The following is a 19,495-nucleotide window of genomic DNA, read 5'->3' on the forward strand; positions in this document are numbered from 1 at the left end:
CCACAAACTGCAATCCTCCTATCTCAGCCTCCCAAATACTGGGATTAAAAGGATATACCACCACACCTGGCTTACTTTTATTTTTTAATATACTTTTATTGGTGCATTATAGTCTCACATCATAATGTCAATCATGTTGGCAGTGACAAACATGCACAGGGCACTTGGTGTCCCCCCTCCCTCCTCATTCTCTCTTTCCCACACAGGGTAATTAGAGTAACATTGGTATTTTCACATATGTATGCAAAGCCAATGGTAGTCCTTCTGTCATTGACCCTTACTCTTCCCCCTTCCCTTCCTCTAGACCACCTCCCTGGTTCCACTGAGGTTTCTCCTCTATTATCTGGTATCCCAATTATTTCCTAACTTGCATGTTAGAGAAAACATATGGCCCTTCACTTTCTGTGACAGGCTAATCTCACTTAACATAATGTTCTCCAGCTCCAACCATTTTCCTGCAAATGACAATTTTATTTTTTATTGCTGAGTAGAATTCAATTGTGTGTATATCTTATAGTGTTTTAGTCCACTCATCTGTTGATAGAAACCTAGGTTGGTTTCAAAATTTGGCTATTATGAATTGTTCTGTTATGAACATGGGTATGCATATATTACTATATGTTTTTAATTTCAATCCCTTTAGAAATATACTCAGTAGTGGTATAGCTGGATAGGTCATTCTTTTAAAAATCAATATTTGGAGCCCAGTAGTTATATTTGTAATCCCAGTACTTAGGAGGCTGAGACAGGAGGATCACAGGTTCTCAGCCTTAGCTACTTAGTGAGGCCCTCTGCAACTTAGATACTGTTTCAAAATAAAAAATAAAGCCGGGTGTGGTGGCGCACACTTGCAATCCCAGCATTCGGGAGACTGAGATCTGGAGGATCGCAGTTCGCGGACAGCCTCAGCTACTTATTAAGGCCCTCTGCAACTCAGTGAGACCCGGTTTCAAAATAAAGAATAAAAAATAGGGCAGGGGCCGTAGCTCAGAGGTCAAATGCCCCTGGGTTCCATCCCCAGACCCCCCCCCACACACACACACAGAATAGGGTGGGGGTGAACCTCAGAGATAGGATGCCACTGGGTTCAATATCCAACACTGCAAAAAAGCTCACCCCAAATTAAAAGCCCCCCAAATGGCTAGGGATATAGATCAGAGGTAGAATTTCCCTAGGTTCAATCTCCAGTACCCTAGTACCTATCACACACACACACACACACACACACACACACATCAAAGCCAGGCATAATGGCGCATGCTTGTAATCCCAGCATTTGGGAGGCTAAGACAGGGGGATTAAAATTGGTGGCCAGCCTCAGCTACTTAGGCCCTCTGCAGCTCAGTGAGACCCTGTTTCAAAATAAAGAATAAAAAATAGGGTGGAGGGTGAACCTCAGATATAGGATGCCCCTGGATTCCATGCCCAGTACCGAAAAAAAAAAAATCAATATTTGGGTATATTTCTTTGGATATGTTTCTCTCCTCCATTTTTCTTTTTTCTTTTCTGTTGGTATGGTACAAACCATTACACTTGAAGTGAAAATGAGCTTTTCTAACTCTTGATACCTTTTATGTCCTTGGAGTTACTGGTGTTTGGCTTATTTTATATTTCTCACTTTTTATATTTTTTACGGGAAAGAATTTTTTTTTTTTTTTTTTGTCTGTGTGGTCATGGTTCTGGGGATTGAACCCAGGGACCTCTGAGATACACTCCTAGCCCTATTTTATTTATTTATTTGCAGTACTGGGGATTGAACCCAGGGGCATTCTACCTCCAAGCTATACCGCTGGTCCTATATTTTTTATTCTTTTTTTTTTTTTTAATAGTGTCTTGGCTGGGGTGGTGGTGCAGGTTTGTAATCCCAGCATTAGGGATGCAGAGACCAGAGGATCATGGTTCGTGGACAGCCTCAGCTTAGTGAGGCCCTTCGCAACTCAATGAGACCCTATTTCAAAAATAGAAAAGACTAAAAATAGGACCAGGGGTGTAGCTCAAAGATAGAATGCTCCTGGGTTCCACCCACAATACCGAGAGAAAAAAAAAAAAAAAACCAAACCAGGGTCTCACTGAATTGCAAAGGGCCTTACTAAGTAGCTGAGGCTGTCTGCTCACTGTGATCCTCCTTCTCAGCCTCTCAAATGCTGGGATTAAAAGCACTGCCATCAAGCCCAGCTTGTATTCTTTATTTTGAAATAGAGTCTTACTAAGTTGTGGAGGGCCTCACTAGCTTGAGGCTGGACACAAACCCAGACCCTCCTGTCTCGGCCTCCCAAGAACTATGGTTATAAGCATGCACCACCCACTCCGCCTGGCTCCTGTTTTATTTTTATTTTGAAACAGGGTCTCACTAAATTGCCAAGGCTTGTGATTCTCCTGTCTCAGCCTCCCAAGTACTGGGATTACAAGCATGCACCACCTCGCCTTGCTACTGGAATTTTAATTAACAGGAAAAGTGGCAAAACTTTATTTGGATTTTTAAAATACTTAGTTTGAATAAGTAAGCTGCAAATATTAAGAATCACTGACAGCAGGCTAGGGATTTCGTTCAGTTTAGGGAGCAAATTGGCCCTGAGTTTCATACAGTCAAAACAACAAGAAAATGTTGCCTTCACTGTTGCCTTTTCAGTTCTTGGTGATACTATTTATCCTTTCTCCTTAGGCTTTGAATGTAGCCCAGTCTCTTCCAAGAGTATCATCTGAAAATTCTACATTGTTAATACATAATATTGATACTGTTTTTCACAAAAGGGTTTAGTTGTGTCTACTTGCTTTATATGGTGCTATTTTTAAAACAAGACCACACAGGTGGATGCTTGTAATCCCAGTACTTGGGTGAAACAGGAGGATCACAGGTTCAAAGACAGACTCAGCAATGTAGCAAATTAGCTCAGCAACTTGGTGAAATTCTGTCTCAAAACAAAACAAAAAAGAGCTCATAAAAAATAAAATACGAAGGGCTAGGGTAGGTAGAATGCCACCCCTCCTTCAGTCCTTAGTACAAAAAAAAAAAAAAAGACCATAACTGACACATTGTAAAACATTCATTACTGGCAACATACTATCTAGAACACTTTCCATTGATAATAGAAATCTTTGACGAGGACACTGCACACAATGAAAATTTTGTGTAGTAGTATGGACTCTGTATGTGTTACTAGGGATTGAACTGAGGAGCATTCTTCTGAGCTACACTCCATTTTTATTTTAAAACTGATTCTGGCTAAGTGGCCTGTGTTGGCCTCAGTATGTGTATGTGAGGTCCTCCTGTCTCAGACTCTCAAGTACTGAGATTTCAGCCAGGTGCCACCAGAAATTCTTATCGCAGATGCTTGTACTAGAAAAAATTATGTTGGCTGGGTGTGGTGGCACACGCCTGTAATCCCAGCATTCGGGATGCTGAAAGCCGAGGATTGCGGTTGGCAAACAGGCTCAGGTACTTAGCGAGGCCCTCAGCAACTTAGTGAGACCCTGTTTCAAAGTAAAGAATAAAAAATAGGGCAGGGGGTGTAGCTCGGAGGTCCAGTGCCCCTGGGTTCCATCCCCAGATCCGCGCGCGCGCGTGCGCGCGCGCGTGCGCACGCACGCACACACACACACACACACACACACACACACACACACACACACACAGAATTATGTCAATTATAATTATGTGAAAAGACTAGGTACCTCACGGATGTCATTGTTTCTAAATTTCTGTATTCAGTTTTAAAAAAGATTTCTTGTTTAAGGTGCCAACATTACAAAATACTAGTTTTATCATGAACTTCAGGGTAAAATCCTTATTATATAAACATATGTGTATACAAAATATATACACACATATATTTTGCAGTGCTGGGGATGGAACCAGGGACATCACAAGGCTATCAAGCGCTCTCCCACTGAGCTGCAAATTCCCCTGCATTTGTTCTATTTCTTAATGCCAAGTATTCATTTATTTGAGCTTGTAATTAAAATAAAGTTCAGAATGCCATCTCTATTTGTAGGAAGAAAAATGCTGTTGATATTTATAATAATTCCTGACAATTTCGTTCTTTTAGCATGAATTTTCTCTCCTTCATTATGATTTTAATGGATTCCTTGTTGCTGTTTTTTTCATGACCTATTTTCAAGCGCTTCATAACATAGCCTGCTCTCAGTGTTGGTGATTTCTGTAGTGTGGAGGAGTCTTTAAGTTACCGTGAAACGGGTTAGTTGGTTATCGCTTAGTCTAGAAATGTTTCACTGGTTTCAAAATCATTTGGTTACAACGTTCATAGTTTTACCTTCTGTTTTCATTCTTTTAAAGCTATGCCTCTCATGAGTTTGCTGTGTTCTCCAGACTGAGGATTAAACTTCATTCTGCTCTGACACCGTTGTTATTTTTCTTTGTTGCCTCCACCCGCTCTAGAGAATGCGTGTGTCCAGGGGAGAGGCGTTCTTGGGGGCCGGGGAGTCCAGTGGTCCCTCCTCCTCCGCGAGAAGTCGGAAGCAGTTTTGACAGGTCCCAGTCCGGCTCTGCTCTCACGCTCGCTCGGGGTCCATGGGTGGGTTTTGCCTTCTCCCTCTTCCCGGGCCTGCGGCCTGCGCACTGGCCGGCCGCCCTGCAGCCCTCGCCCGGGCCGCCCGAGCTCTTCCGGTGCGGGCGGGGTGCGGGCCGGGCCGGGGTGGGGTGGGTGGGCGCCGGCGGGAGCCCCGGCGGCTCGGCTCGGGGGCCGCGGAGGCCGGGCGGGCAGCTCCGAGCCCGCGCCCGCTCCGCCGCCGGCGCCCACCGGCCTTTGTACGTGCTCGGCGGCGTGCGAGCACGCCCGGCACGTGACCCCCGAACGTGGCATTGTGTTATCACGTGACCCAGGTGCGTACGCGACGGAGCGGGGTGTGAAGATGGCGGACGAGGAGGCCGAGCAGGAGAGGCTGAGCCGCGGCGGAGGCGGCTGCGTCGCCGAGCTGCAGCGCCTGGGCGAGCGGCTCCAGGAGCTGGAGCGGCAGCTGCGGGAGAGCCGGGCGCCGGCCGTGGAGGCGGCCACCGAGTACTGTCAGCAGCTGTGCCAGGTGAGGCGTCCCCTCCCCCTTTCCCCTCGGCGGAGCGGGTCGCGCTGCCGGGCATCGGCGCGCCGCGGCCGGGCGGGAGCGGGAGCGCGGGGCGCGCGCCTTTGTGTGGCCGCGAAGGCGGCGGCGTCCGCGCCTCGCGCCGAAAGCGCCCTTCCCCTCCCCGCCCGAGCCCGGACGGCGCGGTGCGGCCCGGCCCGGCCCGGCCCGGAGGGCGAGCGCGCCCGGCCCAGGCCGCCCCTGCCGCCCGAGGCTCATTGTGCGCCCGGGCGAGCGCGGCCCCCGCGGGCCTCCGCCTCCGCCCCCGGCCCGCCGGCGCCAGGCCTTTGTTGTGGGAGTTTCGCCTCGCCACCGAAGGGGTCTTTGTTGATGCTCCGTCGGGCAGTTCCCGCCGACCCGGAGTCGCCGGGCGAGGCGCCGGCCAGGGGGTGGTGGCCGACCTGGTCCGCTCCGGCCTTGGCGGGGTGCGCCGCCTCCGTGGTAAAGGTTGCTCCGTCTCCTCGGTGGAGAGGAGTTGTCTGTGGACATCTGTCGCAGGATCGATGGTCCCTTCGGGGCAGCCTTTCAGAGTCCCGTTTCTCTTTTGCTTTCTCCCTTCGAGGAGTAAGGTTTCCTCCCTCCGCACCCCCACGCCCCTTACCTTTCTGGCCTCCTGTTCAAGAGGAAAGAGACTGAGGTTTCTGTGAATCTGTGCTTTGGTCAGGTTTGGACCTTTTTTTCATTTTCTTTTCCAAGGACACTTGCTTACCAGTAGTCACTACGTTCTAATCAGGATTTGGAATGTTAACAATACTTTTGCTCTTGACAGACGGCGGACGTTTGGATTTGATTACAAGCCTCCAGATAACGTTTGACATTCCTAGGTGGTGCTTCTTGCCCTGATGTAGGTTTTGGTTACATTGTCTCATTGAGGAAGAAAAAGATAATTTTTAAAGGCCACATGTAGAGTTGTGTTTCATTCTGGAGAAGTCGTTTTGGAAATATCGAATAGGGTAGAGCAGTCTAGCATGTTGAAGTAGATTACATTTTCACTTATTTTTTTTGTGCTGGAGGTTGAACTCAGAGGCGTTCTCCCTTTGAGCTACAACCCAGCCCTGTTTATGTGTATTTATTTAAAAAAAAATTTGGGGTGGTACTGGGGTAGAACCCAGGGGGGTTTTCTACCTACGGGTTATACTCCCAGACCTATTATATACTTTTGGAAACAGGGTCTCACTAAGTTGCTGAAGAGCCTCACAAAGTAGCTGAGGCAGGCAGTCCAAGTAGCTGAACCTCTGCAATCCTCCTATCTCAGCCTTCCAAGCGCTGGGATTACAAGCATGCCCCACCACGCCTGGCTTTTATTTGTATTTAAACCGTATCTTCCTAGGTTGCTGAGAGTGTTATCTGTTGAGGCTGCCCTCCAACCTGTGATCTTCCTGTTTCAGCCTCCTAAGTACTGGGATTAGAAGCATAAACCACCACGCCCGGCTTCCACTTTTAGCTTCTAAATTCTGAAACCTTTTCCTCATAATTTGTGATCAGGGATACCTGATCATATACAAAAGAATCTCCATTGGGGGTATGCACTTTATTCTCACTAATTATTTATAGTTCATTATTTTAAAAATAATGAGATCAAGTGGTGGCTCATCTAGGAGTATATGCAATCAGAAGGCTCCCACTTAATGTAACAAGTCTAGAGGCAAAATTAGAGATTCTGTAATGTCTTTGAATCTTAGCATTAAAAAATTGTTGAAATCTCGGGTGTGGTGGCGCAAGTTTGTAATCCCAGTACTTGGACGGCTGAGACAGGACGATCCAGATTCACGGCCATCCTCAGCTACACATAGGCCCTCTGCAATTTAGTGAGACTCTGTTTCAAAATTAAGAATAAAAAAAATCAGGTTGGGGGTGGTAGCTCGGAGGTAGAATGTCTCTCTTGGTTCAATCCCCAGCAAAACACACACACACACACACACACACACACACACACACACACCCCACAGTTGTTGAAACTGCCAGTTTCTCTACCATGGAGATTACCTACTTAGTCTTTGGATATAAAGTGTTCTTTAAAATATAGAGAAAAATACCAGGCGTAGTGGTGCATACCTATAATCTGAGTACTTGAGAGGCTAAGACTGGAGAGTCACAGGTTGGAGGCTTGCAGCCTCAGTAACTTAATGAGCCACTCAGTAACTTAGTGAGACCCTGTTTCCAAAAAAAGAAAGGCTTGGGAGTATAGCTCAGAGAATATCTCTAGGTCAGGTCAGTACCTAAATAAAAATAATTATTTCAGTAAAATAGCTAGACAGGAAGTCTATCATAAGCCGAGTAAGCTTTTTAACTATGAGAAGTATATAAGTCTAGCTTTGCCTTCAGGATAATACTTTTCAAAATACTTTTCAAGTATATTTGTATAGTGGCCCACGCTCCCTAATATTGCCCATTGGTGATTTTAAGGCCAGTTCCTGTAAGTACTCTTGGCTAGCATATTTATAAGCAGGATTAATAATTCTGGGGCAAAAGGAGTCTCATTAAAGCTGGACTTCATGTTGAAGGTGTCTGACATAAAATTGCCACTTTAAAGTTGTTTATTTATTTATTTATTTATTTACTTTTGGTACTGGGGATGGAATCCAGGGGAATTCTACCTCCAAGCTATATCCCCAGCCCTATTTTTTATTTTTTTATTCTTTATTTTGAAATAGGGTCTCACTGAGTTGCAGAGGGCCTAAGTAGCTGAGGCTGTTTGAGAACCACAATCCTCCAGTCTTAGCCTCCCAAATGCTGGGATTACAAGTAGGTGCCACCACGCCCAGCTTAAAGTTGTTTTAAATGAGTCAAACAGCATTTTAAAATAAAGAAGTGACAGTAATTTCTGATATTAGTTTTACCACACAAATTGTTTTTATTGACTAATGGTGACAAAAAGACATCAAACAGTAATGAAATACATGCTGGGGTATTATCACAGATGGGGGACAGCCTCAGCTACTTAGTGAAGCTCTCCCCAACTTAGTGAAACACTGTTTTAAAGTAAAGAATAAAAAATAGGGCAGGGGCTGTATCTCTGAGGCGAATGCCCTTGGGTTCCATCCCCAGACCTGCAAAAAAAAAAAAAAAAAAGAATTATATTTTGTGCACTTGCAATCCCACAATAGTTTGAATGCACTTAAAAGTGATTATTTTATTTTATTTATTTATTTTTTTTTTGTGGGTCTGGGGATGGAACCCAGGGGCTTTTGACCCCCGAGCTATACCCCCTGCCCTATTTTTTATTCTTTATTTTGAAACCGGGTCTCACTGAGTTGCAGAGGGCCTCACTAAGTAGCTGAGGCTGTCCGCGAACCGCGATCCTCCAGGTCTCAGCCTCCCGAATGCTGGGATTACAAGTAAAAGTGATTATTTTAAAAGGCTGTATTTGATGCTTGATTCCTTCTACAACATTTCCTGTTTTTTTTTTTTGTTTTGTTTTTTTAAGTAACCTATTCTAGTTGGTATAGTGGCCCACGCTTGTAATCCCAGTACTTGAGAAACTGAAACAGGAGGATCACAGGTTCACCACCATCCTCAGATCACAAGCGAGGACCACACTTTTTTTTAAAAAGTAACCTGTTAGCCGGGTGTGGTGGCGCACGCTTGTAATCCCAGTATGTGGGACGCTGAGACAGGAGGATCGCGCAAGTTCAAAGCCAGCCTCAGCTACTTAGGCTTTCAGCAACTTAGTGAGATCCTGTTTCCAAATAAAATATAAAATAGGTCTGGGAATGTAGCTCAGAGGTAGAAGGCCCTGGGTTTCATCCACAGTACTATTAAAAAAAAAAGTAATCTGTTCATTGTAGTAATCCTGTCTATGGGGAGATGACTTGAAACATTTTTTCTTTTTTTCTTTTTTTGTGGTTCTGTGGATGGAACCCAGGGACATTCTACCTCCAAGCTACACTCCCAGCCATTTATTTATTTATTTATTTATTTATTTATTTATTTATTTATTTTTGTGGTACTGGGGTTCCTGGAAGCCGTGCTACCTCCAGGCTACACTCCCAGACCTAGTTTTACATTTTTATTTGGAAACAGGGTCTCCTAAGCCAGCGCACACGGCTGGCTTCGAACCTGCGCGATCCTCCTGTCTCAGCCTCCCAAGCGCGGGGATTGCAAGCGTGCGCCTAGCTTTTTTATTTATTTTAAACAAGGTCTCATTAAGTTGCAGAAGGTCACCCTAAGTAGCTGAGGCTGGCTGCAAACCTGAAAGATCCTCCTGTCTCAGTCTCCTGAGTACTGGGATTAAAAGTGAGCGTCACCATGCCCAGCTAACATTGTTTCCTTAAAATTTGTATTTTTTTTTTTTTTTTTTGGTGGTACTGGGGGTGGAACCCAGAGGCTTTCTACCTTTGGGCTATACTCCCAGACCTATTTTATATTTTATTTGGAAACAGGGTCTCACTAAGTTGCTGAGAGCCTCACTTAAGTAGCTGAGGCTGGCTTTGGACATGTGTGATCCTCCTGTTTCAGCCTCCCAAGCGCAGGAATTACAAGTGTGCGCTACCACGCCCGGCTAAAATTTGCATTTTAATCAGGACAGAATGGCACAGGTTTGTAATTCTTGTACTCGGGAGGCTGAGACTGGAGGATCAGAGGTTTGAGGACAGTCTCAGCAAGTAGTGAGACTCTTATCAACCTAGGGAGACTCTGTTTCCAAGTTAAAATAATATAGGGCTGGTGGTGTAGCTCAGAGGTAGACTGCCCCTAGGTTCAATCCCCAGTCCCATAATCAATCGATAAGTAAATAAACGAACAAAACTATATTTTAAGTCTGCACACTTTGTAATCCCAGTACTTGGGAGGCTGAGGCAGGAGAATCACAGGTTCAAAGCCAGCACTAAGCAATTGCAATTTAGGCTCTCAACAATAAATGAGACCCTGCTTCCAAATAATGAAATAGGGCTTGGAGTATAGCTCAGACTTAGAATGACCCTGAGTTCATTCCATGGCGAAATACATACGAAAATGTATGTTAGCTGATGGTTATCTTCAATATAAATAATCCCAGCTACCAGGAAGGCTGAGGCCAGAGGATGACAAATTCTAGGCCACTCTGGGCCAATTTAGCAAGACCCTTTCGCATGAAAAAGTGGTTGAGTTGTAACTCTGGGGTGGGGTGCTTTCTGGGTTCAATCTCTAGTACTGCAATAAATACTCATTACTGTGTAGCATTTTGATATCAGATTGAGCAAAGCAGTAGTTAACAATTATAAAATTTATTAGAGTAACCTAAATGTACTGTTACAAATACTAGGAGCTAAAAATTATGTCTTGGTTTATAACTTTGAGATTATCGTTTAACTTTCTATATTTTTCTTATAAAATTGAGATATTCACATGGTTCAAGGAAGGAAAAATGAACAAACTTAAGCCTGGCATGGTGACACACGCTTGTAATCCCCGCGCTTAGGAGGCTGAGACAGGAGGATCGTGCAGGTTCAAAGCCAGCCTCAGCTATTTAGTGAGGCTCTCAGCAACTTAGTGAGACCGTGTTTCCAACTAAAATATAAAATAGGTCTGGGAGTATAGCCTGGAGGTAGAAAGCCTCTGGGTTCTACCCCCAGTACCACAAAAACAAAACAACAACAAAAAATGAACAGACTTTCAGTTAGTAGACTTCAGAGCTAATATTCTCTCAGTGTTGATGTTCAGTGCTTCTGTAATCCTTTCAGTTGCATTTATTGTAAAAGAAAATTAGTTTTCTTTTTTTTTTACTTTTTTGATTGACACAAAATAATTGTACATATTTATAGGGTACAGCATACTACTTTAGCACACAAGTATGTGTTATGCAGTGACCAAATCAGGGTAATTAGCATAGCCATCAATCATCTCAAACTATTCATCATTTCTTGCAGTGAGACATTTCAAATACATCAATTTTTTAAAACTGTTGTCTCTAATAGAGATCTTACTCCTCCTAATTGTAATTTTATATCACTGACTTTCATTTTTTTATTCCCTTTTTTTCTCCCCAATTGCTGGTAACCACAACTTTAAAATTGTCTATATTAGTATATTAGTGAGATTATTTACTTATTTGTTTTGTAACTGGCTTTTTTTTTTTTTTTTTTTTTGTACTGGGGATGGAACCCAGGAGGATTCCACCCCCAGCCCAATTTTTTTATTTTTTATTTTTGAAACAGAGTCTCACTGTGTTGCAAAGGATCTCACTAAGTAGCTGAGGCTGTCCATGAACCACAATCCTCATGTCTCAGCCTCCCAACTGGCTTATTTCATTGAACATAATGCTTCACAATTGTCCCAAATGATGGAATCTCATCCTATTATGGCTGAATAGTGTTCCATTGGGTATATATACCGCATTTTCTGTAGCCATTCATAATGTGATGGACATTTAGGTTGATTTTGATATTTTGGCTATTGTGAATAGTGCTATACTAAAAATAGAAATGCAGATAACTTTTTTTTTTTTTGAGGTACTGGGGATAGAACCCAAAGGTATTGTACCTCCGAGCTACACCCCCAGTCCTATATTATTTTAGTCTTTTTTTTTTTTTCTTTTTGTGGTACTGGGGGTGGAACCCAGGGGCTTTTCTACCTCTGGGCTATACTCCCATACCTATTTTATATTTTATATGGAAACAGAGTCTCACTAAGTTGCTGAGAGCCTCATTCAGTAGCTGAGGCTGACTTTGAACCTGTTCCATCCTCCTGTCTCACCCTCCCAAGCTCTCCAGTATTACAAGTTTACGAGTGTGTGCCACCACTCCTGGGGCCCATCCTATTTTTGATAATGGGGTGGGGTCTCACTGATAGGATTACAAGCATGGACCACCATGCCCAGCTAATACAGATAACTTTTTCTTTTTTGTGGTACTGGGAATGGAACCCAGGGCCATTCTACCTCTGAGCCCTATTTTTTTTATTCTTTATTTTGAAACAGGGTCTCACTAAGTTGTGGAAGGCCTCACTAAGTAGCTGAGGTGTCTGTGAAATGGGATGCTCTTGTCTCAGCGTCCCAAACGCTATGATTACAAGCATGTGCCACCATGCCCGGCTTGCAGATAACTTTTTAGAATACTGATTTCCTTTGGATATATATTCAGTAGTGAGATTGCTGGATCCTAGATAGGGTAGATTTCATTTTCATTTTGTCTTTTGATAACGGCCATTAAATTGGGATGAAGTGATAATGTAGGGTTTTGAGTTCTTTTTATGCTGTGGATTGAACCCAGGTCCTCACCCATCATAAGAACAAGCTCTATACCAGGCCCTCTGTGGTTTTGATTTGCATTTCTCTGAGGATTAATGAAGTTAAGCATTTTATTTATATACCTGTTTGTCATTTGTCTTCTGAGAAAATTCTGTAAGTCTTATTTTGTTTGGTACTGGAGGTTGAACCCAGAGGTTTTCTATCTCTAAGCTATACTCCCAGCCCCCAATTTTTTTTGTTTTTAATAGAGTCTCACTAAGTTGCTGAGGAACCTCATTTAGTTGCTGAGGCTGTTCTCATACCTGCAATCTTTGTCTCAGCCTCCTAAGTACTGGTATTACAGACATGTGTCACCACATGCAGCTTCTATTAGTCTTTTGTCCATTTCTTAAATCTATATCACCTATGGTACCGAGGATCGAACCCAGGTGTATTCTGCCTTCAAACTTACACCCCTAGCTTTTTTTACTTTTTATTTGGAAATAGGGTCTTATGCCCTGAGGCTGAAGGCCTCCCTAAGTTGTTAAGGCTGGCCTCTAACCTGTGATCCTCCTGTCTCAGCATTCGAAAACTATAATTACACGTACGACTCCCCCTCCTTTGAGTACTGGGGATTAGGGGGGCAGTGGTACTTGGGATGGAACTCAGGGGCCTTCTACCTTCAAACTACATATACCCTCAGAGCTTTTTTTTTTTTAAAAAAATGTTTTATTTGGGAACAGGCTCTCACTAATTTGCTGAGAGCCTAAATTACTGAAGTTGGCTTCCAACTCAAGATCCTCCTGTCTCAGCCTCCCAAGTACTGGGATTACAAGTGTGCACTACTATGCCTGACTAAACAGATCTTAATTCTTTACTTTTTTTTTTTTTTGTGGTACTGGGGATGAAACGCAGGGGCATTCTACCTCTGAGCGATACCCCAGCCCTGTTATTTATATAATTTGAAACAGGGTCTCACTAAGTTGTAGAGGGCCTCACTAAGTTGCTGAGGCTGGTGACAAACCTGCAATCCTCCTGTCTCCCACCTCCGAAGTACTGCTATTACAGGCCTGTACCACCACACCCAGTTTGATACTGGGGATTGAACCCAGGGGCGTTCTACTTCTGTGCTATGCCCCTTTTCTCCTCCTCTTTTAAATTTTGAAACTGGGTATGGCTATTTCGGCCTCTTAAATAATGGGGTTACAAGTGTGTACCACCATGCCAGATTCTTTTTCCCATTTTCAAATCAAATATTATGGGCTTTCATGATTGAGTTTTATTTTGTATATTAACCTCTTGTTAGGTATATAGCTTGTAAATATTTTTTCCTAGTCAGTAGGTTGCTTCTTTAGTCTGTTGTTTCATTTGCTGCTGGGCAGAAGCTTTTTAGTTGGATATAATCACATTTGTCTAATTTTCCTAGGGCTGGGGATGTAGCTCACTAGGTAGCTGAGGCTGTCTTCAAACCATGATCCTCCTATCTCAGCCTCCCAAGTACTAGGATTACAAGTGTGTGCCACCACGGCCAACTATAGGGAGACTCTTGACAACCTAGTGAGACCCTATTTCAAAACAAAAGATAAAAAAAAGGGGTGAGGATGTAGCTCAGAGGTAGAATACCCTGAGTTTAATTCCTATTCCCCCCTCCTGACATACACACACATAGAGAAAGAAAGGATTTATAGTGTGTGGGGGGATGCATTCTACTTCCGAGTTCCACCTCCAGCCCTATTTTTTAATTCTTTAATTTGAAACAGGGTCTCACTGAGTTGTGGAGGGCCTCATAAAGTAGCTGAGGCTGGCTTTGAACCCGTGATCCTCCTCCTGTCTCAGCTTCCTGAGTACTGGGATTACAAAGTTGTACCACCACACCCAGTTTAGGATTTGTACTTTTTTTTTTTTTTTGGTGGAACTATGGGTGGAACCCAGAGGCTTTCTACTTCCGGGCTATACTCCCAGCCCTACTTTATATTTTATTTTGAAACATGGTCTCACTAAGTTGCTGTGAGCCTCACTAAGTAGTTGAGGCTGGCTTCGAACCTGTGCAGTCCTCCTGTCTCAGCCTCCCAAGTGCGGGGATTACAAGTGTGCGCCACCATGCCTGGTTTAGGATTTGTAGTTTTAAGAAAGCATTTTGTGGTGGCACATGCCTGTAATCCCAATACTTGGGAGGCTGAAACAGGAAGATTGCAGGTTTGAGGACAGCTTTAACAAGTAGTGAGACTCTTGCCAACCTGGCAAGACCCTGTTTCAAAATTAAAAAGAGGGGGGACTGAGGATGTAGGTTGGAGGTAGAATGGCCCTGGGTTCAATCCCCAGTACCACACGCACATACAAAAAAAGGGCATTTGTATGTGGTGATCTAGGTTTGCATATTAGAGGGGATTAAAGATACAGGAAACTCCACAAGGATGTAAATAAGGTAAGATTTAAATATAGTAGTTAAAATGTCAAAAGGTGGCGGAGCATTAGCAAATTTGTTACTGTGTGTGTGTGTGTGTGTGTGTGTGTGTGTGTGTGTGTAGAGAGGAGAGAGGAAAGAGACAGACAGGTGGACAGATGTCCACCTCTGAGCCATACTCATCAACCTTATTTTTTTTTTTTTTAAACACCATTTTGCTAAGTTGCTAAGGATCTTGCTAAATTGCTAAGGCCAGCTTCAAACCTGCAATCCTCTTTTTAGCCTCCCAGGTACAAGAGTGATTTACCATGCCTGGCATAAATTTTTGCTTTTTAAATTTTAATTCATCCATTCATTTATTTATTGTGGTACTGGTGATTGAACCCAGGGGCATTCTGCTTCTGAGCTATACCCTCAGTCTTATTTTTTTTTTTGGGGGGGGGGAGTCTGGGGATGGAACCCAGGGGCATTTGATCTCTGAGCTATACTTCCTGCCTTATTATTATTATTATTATTTTATTCTTTATCTTGCAGCAGGGTCTCACTAAGTTGCAGAAGGGCCTAAGTAGCTGAGGCTGTCTGAACTGTGATCCTCTGGTCTCAGCCTCCCGAATGCTGGGATTACAAGCATGCTCCACCATGCCTGGCTTCAATCCTATTTTTTTTTTTTTAATTCTTTATTTTGAAACAGGGTCTCAGTTGCAGACAGCCTCACTAAATAGATGAGGCTGGTTTCCAACCTGTGATCCTTCTGTCTCAGCCTCCCAAGTACTGGGGTTACAAGGGTGTGCTACCACACCTAGCTGCTTTGTTTTTTTTTAATTTTTAATTTTATACTTTTTTTTTTTAGTTGAGGTTTCATTCATTCATTCATAGTTGAGGTTTCATTCATTCATTCATTGCCTAGACTGGTCTCAAACTCAGTGATCTCAAGCCATCTGTTCTCAGTCTTCTGCGTAGCTGGGATTACAGATGTGCACCAGCAGAACCAACTAATACTCTGCTTTTTACTGAAAATACAGTTCAGCCATATGCTGCAAGAATAGAATATATGATGGTATATACCACAATGTGATGCATTTCTCAGAATGTATTTCTTTTAAGGGATGTAGGATTGTACATTGAAGTAAAAAAAATTCAGACACAAAAAAGGGTATACAATGAAAAGGTGATTTCTTCCTACTATAGACACTTCCAATTTCCTTCACAAAGACAGTCCCCCTATAGTTTGTTGGTGGAGTTTTCTAGAAATATTTTGCCCATTTTTTTGTTATTGCTGTTCCATGGTTCAATCCCAGAGAGCCTGATGCATACTAGGCAAGCACTTTACCAAGGAGTTATACCCCCTGCCCTATCTCTGTTTTATTTCATGTGTCCTAAGGCTCATTCCATAGCTGCTCAAATAACTCTATGGCTTTTGTTTTACAATTGCATAATACTTGTGGTCTGTGGTATGTCTAATTGATGGTGGATATTTAGGCAAATACACAAATTCTATGTATAGTAGTATGAAAAAAAATAATTCAAGATAGATAGTAAGCACTTCAGGCTAGTATATCAGGGAAGGGTTTACTGAGAAGATGAGATTTGAGGCAGACCTTACTGACCTTATTAAATATTGTGTCTTATTGATGTGTGAAGTAAAAATCAAAACTGTCAAGAGAGTTACTGAGTATTTTAATTATGTATTTGGACACTGTTTAATTTCACCAGTTTGATATGTCTATTCTTTTATCTAGCTGCATGTTTTGCATAGCTTTATTTATAGTGGCTGCTGTCATGGTTAGATATAGAAGGTCCCCTGAAGAGCTCATGCACTAATGTTATACTAATGATATAATCAGGCCATGAAGATTGTGATCTCATCGATAAGTCCATTGTGATGGGCTTATCTGGATAGTAACCTAGGTGGGTGGGCTGTGGCTGGAGGAGGTGGTACCTGGGGAGGGGTGGCTTTAGGAATTGTGTTTGTGTCTTTGAATCTCTTGCTTGCTCTCTCTTGCTTCTGGCCCCCCATGATGTGAGAGCAGAGCCCATGTTCTGTCTGTGTGTGTCTCTCTGCTTTTTGCCACCATCCTCTGAACTTCAGACCCTGCCCTCACGTGGGCTGAACCCAGACTTCCCCCCCCCCAAAAAAAACAAAACAAAACAGAAAAACACTCCAGCAGAGCTGGGCGTGGTGGTGCATGCTTGTAATTCCAGCATTTGGGAGGCTGAGACCCGAAGATCTCGGTTCACAGACAGCCTCAGCACTTAGTGAGGCCCTCTGCAACTTAGTGAGACCCTGTTTCAAAATAAAGAATAAAATACAGGGCAGGGGGTGTAGCTTGGAGGTAGAATGCCCCTGGATTCCATCCCCAGAACCACAAAAAATACCAAAAACAAACAAAAAACTGTGATCAGATCTTCATTTCTATATCCTTAAGAAACTAGATTTTTGTCTTTTGATTTTTGGAAGCTACCTTAATTTGTAGGACACATCAAATGAAAAGATGTTTTGGTTAATTAGTGATAATTACTTTTGGTATTGAGGGAGTAATAAGTCACTTGAACTTTAAATGTTTAGGTAATACTCATGGGAAATGTTTAAATGTTTAGGTAATACTCATGGGAAATTGTTTTTTAAATGTTCATAATTAGTATGATTGTATGCTAGAGTTATTAAATTTTACTTTCCAAAATATGCTTATACCAGTTGTAGCAAAGGAGAAAACTACCAACCTTTGCTTTCCTGCTTCTTTATACTTTTTGGTCCTAAATTAAAATGAGAGAAGAGATGTATTCTGCAGTTGACCTTGATAACATTTACTTATGTATGTATTTATTTATTACAGTACTGGGGATTGAACCCAGGGGCATTCTACCTCCAAGCTCTACCCTTATTCCTATTTTTCTTTATTTTGAAAGAAGGTCTTACTAAGTTGCAGAGGGCCTCACTAAGTACTTTGAGACTGGCCAGGAACTTGCAATCCTCCTGTTTCAGCCTCCCAGGTACTGGGATTACAGGCATGCACAATGCCTAGCTAGAACAGAATTTTTAAAAACATAGGTTCTTAACTATGAACCTGAAACTGTTTTACTTTCCTTGAAATTCTGTCAATATTGGAGATTACCTTATTTTTCCCAACTCCTGCAGGTAAACCATGTTTATAAAACTCAGCCAATGTCTGAGTGTCCTCATATATTTATAAAATGGAATGTTTACTTTCATTAACATGTTTGTTACATGTGCCATGCTTTTTTTTTTTTTTGGTCCTAAGGATTGAACTAAAAGACATTCTACCTCCAATTTCACCCATTCCATTTTATATTTTGCTTTGAAACAGTCTCACTATGTTTCTGGGAGTCTCACTAAGTTACTGAGGCTGGCCTTGAACCTATGATCCTCCTGTCTCCTCCCAAGTATCAGAATTACAGGTGTGCACATTATGCATAGCTTGTATCATGCATCTTTAAACTATGTACTTTTTTCCCTAGTAGTGCCTCCTGATTGCTTCCTTTTTGTCATTTAGAGTTACACAGTACATCTTGGATTAAAAATGTTACCTCTCCCTTAATTGATGGGTTCTAGTACTTATATTTACACAAGAAGACTTATTATTCAGTCAATTACATCATGTGTGTGTGGGGGGTACTGGGGGTTGAACCCCGGGGGTTTTCTACCTCTGAGCTATACTCTCTGCCCTATTTTTATTTTTGAAACAGGATCTCAGTAGGTTGATGAGATTCTCAACACTTGTTGAGGCTGTCTTCAAACCTGTCTCAGCCTCCCAAGTACTGGGATTACAGGTTTTTGTCACCATGCCTGGCTACATTTTTTTTTTTTTTTTTTTTTTTTTCGGGTCTGGGGATGGGACCTAGGGGCATTTGACCTCCGAGCTACACCCCCTGCCCTGTTTTTTATTCTTTATTTTGAAACCAGGTTTCACTGAGTTGCAGAGGGCCTAAGTAGCTGAGGCTGTCTGCGAACTGCTATCTTCCGGTCTCAGTTTCCTGAATGCTGGGATTGCAAGCGTGCGCTACCACATCCAGCTTGTATTTTCTTAATTAATGAATTTATTTGTCATGGTACTGGGGCAGTTTACCTCCAAGCTACACCTTAGCCTGTTTGTGTGTGTTTGGGGGGGTTACTAGGGATGGAACTCAGGGGATTTCTACCTCCGGGCTATATTCCCAGACCTATTTATATTTTATTTGAAAACAGGGTGTAAGTTGCTGAGAGCCTCATTAAGTAAATGAGGCTGGCTTTGAACCTGTACAATCCTTCTGTTTCAGCCTTCCAAGTGCTGGGATTACAAGCATGCACCACCAAGTCCAGCTTGTATTTTTTGTTTTGAAACAGGGTCTTGGTAGGTTGCTGAGAGGATTCCTAAATTGCTGAAGCTGATCTCTCCAACCAGCAGTCTTCCTGTTTTCTCCTCCCAAGTATTGGGATTACAGGTATATGCTACCATGTGTAACTTTCTTAATTTATTTTTAACCATATTTTTTTTTTTATTTATTTTGTGGTGCTGGGCATCAAACCCAGGACCTCACACCTGATAGGCAAGTGCTATACCACTGAGCTACATCCTCAGCCCTATTTATTTATTTATTTTGTGGTACTGGAGGTGGAACCCCAGGGGCTTTTCTACCTCCAGGCTCCACTCCCAGACCTATTTTGTATTTTATTTGGAAACAGGGTCTCACTAAGTTGCTGAGAGCCTCACTTAGTAGCTGAGGCTGGCTTTGAACCTGTGCGATCCTCCTGTCTCAGCCTCCTAAGCACTGGGATTACAAGCATCTGCCACCATACCTAGCTCATCTTCAGCCCTTTGATCAGATACTTAAATTCCTTTTAAATGGGAATGTTAAGGGCACTATAAGGAAATTAC

General features: G+C 42.8%; 1 protein-coding gene across 1 annotated transcript in view; it reads left to right on the plus strand.

The window, feature by feature from the left end:
* Positions 1 to 4,854: 4,854 nt before the first annotated feature.
* ZNF292 (zinc finger protein 292) overlaps positions 4,855 to 19,495 on the plus strand; it is a gene marked incomplete at its 3' end in the record, with an annotated part of 77,990 nt that continues 63,349 nt past the window's right edge. Inside the window, exon 1 of the mRNA XM_080700189.1 lies at positions 4,855 to 5,037. Coding sequence (XP_080556315.1) covers positions 4,870 to 5,037 — 168 coding nt within the window. The 5' untranslated portion in view covers positions 4,855 to 4,869. The remainder of the gene's footprint in view (positions 5,038 to 19,495) is intronic.

The sequence above is a fragment of the Muscardinus avellanarius genome, assembly GCF_963383645.1.
Source record: "Muscardinus avellanarius genome assembly, chromosome: 8".
NCBI lineage: Eukaryota > Metazoa > Chordata > Mammalia > Rodentia > Gliridae > Muscardinus > Muscardinus avellanarius.